The following is a 4,996-nucleotide window of genomic DNA, read 5'->3' on the forward strand; positions in this document are numbered from 1 at the left end:
CATGAGTGACTAATTGTCTCCCATCCTTAGAAGAGGAGGAGTAGAATAACAGGATCCTGCTGCATGTTGTCTCTTGACAGACTGACTGCAGACTGTACGCTGAGGACAAAACAGACATTTGTGCAGGGAACTCATTCAGGTGGAGGCTTTCAGCAAGAAAAGGTAAAATGTATAACTTTACTTTTTGTCTCATAGGGATGAGAAGAACTGCAGTCATTAAATGATTTTAGATTTATGTTGATATTTGTATAAATATATATCATATATATATGTCTTAATTGACTCAGCAGTTTTTGATTTGATTGTGGGTATATTAATATTGTGTTTTACTGTCATGATGTCACTGAACGACATCAGGTGCATTTTAAATCACTTGCACTTTTTCTATCACATGTTCAGAAGCATGGACGATTTCCACATCAACAACACCTCGCAGGACAAAACCTTTGATGACAGCAACATCACCTTCTCGGATCCCTATGAGCCTCCTGTCGATCCCATGATTGTGGTGGCATACATAATTACTGCTATCGGCCTTCTTTTCACCCTCATGGCCATCTATGCTGTGTATTCTCTGGTACGTAACTTTTGATTTTTGATTTATTTAATAACTGTCTGTGTCTGTTGTACAGTTTGTCTGTTTGTGACGGATCTTGCTCTGATCTTAATGTACAGGAATAATTAACCTCATTATTAAAATTAACATGATGTTTCTTGGATTGTAAACTCATGCAGTTTGCATGCGTGGCACCATTCCAGCCTTCTGTTAAACAGTTGAGGTTAATGGCTCCATTAAAGAACTCAAAGAAAAACATTTTTAAAAGTCTTCAAGTTTGGGTGTTTTGTAATTGTAATGTTTCCCTGCAGGTGAGAAAGGATCATGTTGTTCCGATCTACGTCGTCAACCTTCTCATTTCAGACCTCATTCAGTTCTGCTGCCTGATAATTCTTGTGACAAAAATTCAGGCGATGAAGTTTGTAACTATTCGTATCTATTTGAGTAGTGTGATGGTCAGTATTTGCTTCATGGTGTGCATCGCCCTGGAAAGGTAACTATCTGTCTCACCAGTATGTGTGTAGCTTCTTCTGTGTCTTACAATTATGTTTCCATATAAATGTGAAGCCTCTTGAACACAGTATGTTCATCTTGTATTACAGGTATCTGGTCATCGCCTGTCCACTGTGGTACCGCTTCAGACACACCATCAAGTTCTCTGTGGTTCTCTGTGTCATGATCTGGGTCCTTTCTCCTGTCTTGTGTGTCCTCACACTTTGGGCACCGCAGGATCTTTATATCGCAAACATCATCATGGGGACTTTCCTCCTCCTTCCTCTCCCACTGTTCATCTTCTTCCTGGGTGGGACCATCAGAGCTCTGTCTGCCAGTCGTGTCCCCTCTGATGAAAAACGAAGAATTGTTGGAATTTTGGTCCTGGTGCTGCTTATTTACACACTGCTGTTTCTGCCAGCCATCATTTTGTCCATGGCAGAGAAGCACAATTCCCACCTCACCAACCTGGTTGCTGTGTTTCTGATGTTGAGTCCCCTTGCAGACTTATTTCTCTATGTTTTCATGAGGAAAGGGACCATAGACAAGCTTCTGTCCTCTGTGTGTTGCTGCAGAATGGACAGCAATGACAGCAGCAGAATGGACAGCAATGATATCACCAGTTCAACAGCGTGAATGATGACAACATTCACTCAGTCAGCTTCATGTAGGCAGAGAAAGGAGTGAGGTAAATTATGTTGTCTACTGATGTGATTTCCAATAAGACACCTATCTGTACATAAAAGGAAGCGTTGCTGTAACTCTGCTGTGGGAGAACTGGCTGCTGGGAAATGTTTTGGTGAACCTGTACTGGTTCACTGTGATGACTCCAACAAATGTAAATAACTTTTTGAGATGTAAGTTGATGTCTATCATTACTATCCTATAATCACCAAAGTAAATCAGATATGACTATTCTATTAGCTGAGCTCATTAAACTCACCACACCGTCTTGTTCCTGAATCTTTTTATTCTGACTGTTTGTTAACACAGGGAGAACATCTGAACAAGTCTGTAGAACTTTTACCTTTATTGGTCATTGTGATAACTAATGTCTTTTCCAATTTCATTATATTGTTGTGTGTATATATATAAGAAACAAGAATACACACTATTTGTTTACCTTGAAGTTGTATTTTTGCTGTTATTGTCGTAGACATGCTAGTTTTTAGGATGAAGCAGCTGTTGTGTGCTTTCAAAGATGACATCATGTATCACTGCCCATGTTATATATGAATCTGTGCATGTTCTGGATATCTGATTAAAAATCTGTCTCTGTACAAAAATGTGTGTTTACTTTTGACCAGCTCTCTATATTAAAACCTGATGAATGAAGTTTCAACTAAATCTCTGCTGGTTGACAAACCTCTGGACAAAAAGTCAAACTCTTAGCAGGGAGGCTCCGTGTACTCTCAAAATGATCCTAGTTTTTGCATGATAATTTTGATCATAAATGACAAAGGCCACAAGGACATTCACAACGGATAAGACACATAGTTCTTAATGTAAATTAGCAAAGTCACTTGTATGTTTCCCGTTTTTTTTAACTAAAGCTGTTGGACTGTTTCTTTAAATATCTTTTAGCTCACAATTGCAGTCATATGTATCTATTTGGCAGATACTTTTATCTGAAGTTCTGTATTTGAGTTACATTGTGGAGCTTAACTCTATTTGTTTTACATACGCGTATCCACTATAAGAAACCGTTGCAGAAAAGCAGGAGGCTGCTGCAGGAGATCACTGAAATACTGTTAATCTACAGATCAGCTGTTTTCAGCATGTGTTTTTCAAAAAACATATGCTTTACATACTGTATATTAGAGTTTAACATGTATGTCTTCTTTTATGCATTGAGGTAACATTATTATTTGAAATCAATTATCTTGAGTTGAATTCAACACCTGAAACTTAACTGATATTTCTGTAAATCCAGATTTCAGGCAACATCTGTGTGTGACTGAAGACAATCCACACAAGAAAAAGCCATCATCCTTTGTGTGACTCTGGGTTGATTGCAGTGGCTTCAGATCACCTGTGTGCAGGATGTGGAGACTGACTCCTAATGAGTGAAAGCAGCTCGGGGCATTCCCCTCCCAGCCAATCACGGTGTGATGACGCCCTTTTGTGAAGGCTTAAGAGAGGTGGGAGAGGCACCCAGGTGGGACTCTGTCCATGATACACTGCAGACACAATCTCCAGACTGTCAGCCAGAAACTCTGTTCTGTTTAGGGCCCAGTGAGATTTATTTGCAGTCCTATTCTTTCTAATGGAGGGAAACTCTGTAATGCTGGTCACTCAACTGTGTTGTCCAAAGCACAATTACCCTTCAACTACAGGCCACCTGCATCAGGACCAGGCTTATTTGTGCTGTGTGACTTACAAACAGCCTGACGCCTGCAGGTTTTCTTCTGTTTGCTTAGCTTCTGTTTTTAACTTAACCTCTTGAAACTGAAGCTCCTCTGAACACCTTTAGTCTTCTAATGTAGGAGATGGACAGCAGAGGGAGACACAGATGAGAAGGAGGACAGCAAAAGTTTGTTGGCATGATTGTTAGTGAGATGCAGGGTGGTGGTGGGACACCCTGCCTGATGAGGTTGTCTTTTTTTATTTTAACACACTCCCTTTACATATCCAGCATTTACTTGTTCCAGGAAAAGGAACTTCTTTAGGGCTTAATGCATCTTCATTATACACTGAGAGCATTTTGAGGTTTAAGAGGATAATTATTCCCATCAATCTGTTTTCTAAAAGTGGGAGTGGAAGGAAGGATGTTGTTGTGTCAGATGGATAGTTGAGAGTGGCAGAATATCACCATGAATGTGGCAGAGGAGGAGGAGAGCCAGGATTCTCTATATTATGAAGAGAAAAGTACTTGAACACACTTGAAATTGTTGGTGGATTCATTTTCAAATATCTGACATTTTTCAGCAAGAAACTGAAAATGAACTTAGGTAAAGTCTTTTGTTCAACACTTCTTAAATGATTGGTGTGCTGATTATTTGACACTTTTAAAGCTGATTGGCATAAGAAGCATAAAATCAATAACAGTATTGATCAGTGCCTCCCTATCTATGTAAGTTAGCTTCAGGACTAGGTCATAAGATTTATCCAGGTACTTTGACCATTTTTACAAAATCGTCAATTATAATAATTATTTCATTAATTGTTTGCATTTACATTGCTGAAAACTAAGATTAATTCATATCAAATATGATATTTATTGGAGCGGCCCTGACGAGTCTATGAGCAGTTCAGGAGGATTAAAACTGGATCAGTAAACCCAAACCAGATAATCTGTGTTAGACATCAGTACAGACAGAGGTCCCACACCAGATTTCTCCTCTCATTGTTCAGGAGAGATGAAACATGATTTAAATCAGCCAGAAACTCCTGCAGTGTGAGCCTGGCCATGGGTCAGAACAGCACACTCAGTGGGATCCAGTGAGAGTGATCCCAGAAATGCTTCAGGATCACTGTTTGCTCTTGGGTCAGCAGAGTTGTTGGAACAATGTCATAACGTGGACGATACCAAGTTGCTGATGATTAAAAGACGGTCTGGATAAAATCAATCTACATTATTTAGTCAAACCAAATATCAATTACGTCTTTACAGCAGGGAAAGCATGTGATGTCTTAATATATGATCAGAAAAAGATGTTTAACAGGTGATTTTATACGTTTTCACCATAAAGTTGGGTATCCAAAATACAGTGGAACAGAAGTGCACTGAGCTGTCGACGGGCCTGCTGGATACAAAATGGAGGCCTGAGTTTCTGTTTCATAGAAGAATGAGAGAACTTTGGATCTACAGCATTAATTAGATCAAATACAGCCTCAATCCACTGGATGCTACATTTCTTCATTTTTTTATTTCTTTTAACTTGTGTTGGAATATTTCAAATGATGAAAGATGCTATTTTGTGTTTTCTGTGCCATTATCTTTCCATG

General features: G+C 39.2%; 1 protein-coding gene across 1 annotated transcript; it reads left to right on the top strand.

Moving 5' to 3' along the window:
• The first annotated feature begins 403 nt into the window (after positions 1–403).
• On the top strand, positions 404–1,819 carry LOC115596816 (mas-related G-protein coupled receptor member A4-like). Its single transcript, XM_030442228.1, has 3 exons — positions 404–577; positions 868–1,049; positions 1,159–1,819. The coding sequence occupies exons 1-3, from the start codon at positions 404–406 to the stop codon at positions 1,682–1,684; spliced, it is 882 nt and encodes a 293-aa protein (XP_030298088.1). The 3' UTR covers positions 1,685–1,819.
• Positions 1,820–4,996: the final 3,177 nt, after the last annotated feature.

The sequence above is a fragment of the Sparus aurata genome, chromosome 15 (assembly GCF_900880675.1).
Source record: "Sparus aurata chromosome 15, fSpaAur1.1, whole genome shotgun sequence".
NCBI classification, from domain to species: Eukaryota; Metazoa; Chordata; class Actinopteri; order Spariformes; family Sparidae; genus Sparus; species Sparus aurata.

Excerpts from the sequence above, each read along its gene's own strand:
- LOC115596816 (XM_030442228.1), top strand. The coding sequence starts at position 404 with ATGGACGATTTCCACATCAACAACACCTCGCAGGACAAAACCTTTGAT. Across the intron at positions 578-867 it reads TCTATGCTGTGTATTCTCTG|GTGAGAAAGGATCATGTTGT; the intron begins GTACGTAACTTT and ends GTTTCCCTGCAG. Across the intron at positions 1,050-1,158 it reads GTGTGCATCGCCCTGGAAAG|GTATCTGGTCATCGCCTGTC; the intron begins GTAACTATCTGT and ends CTTGTATTACAG.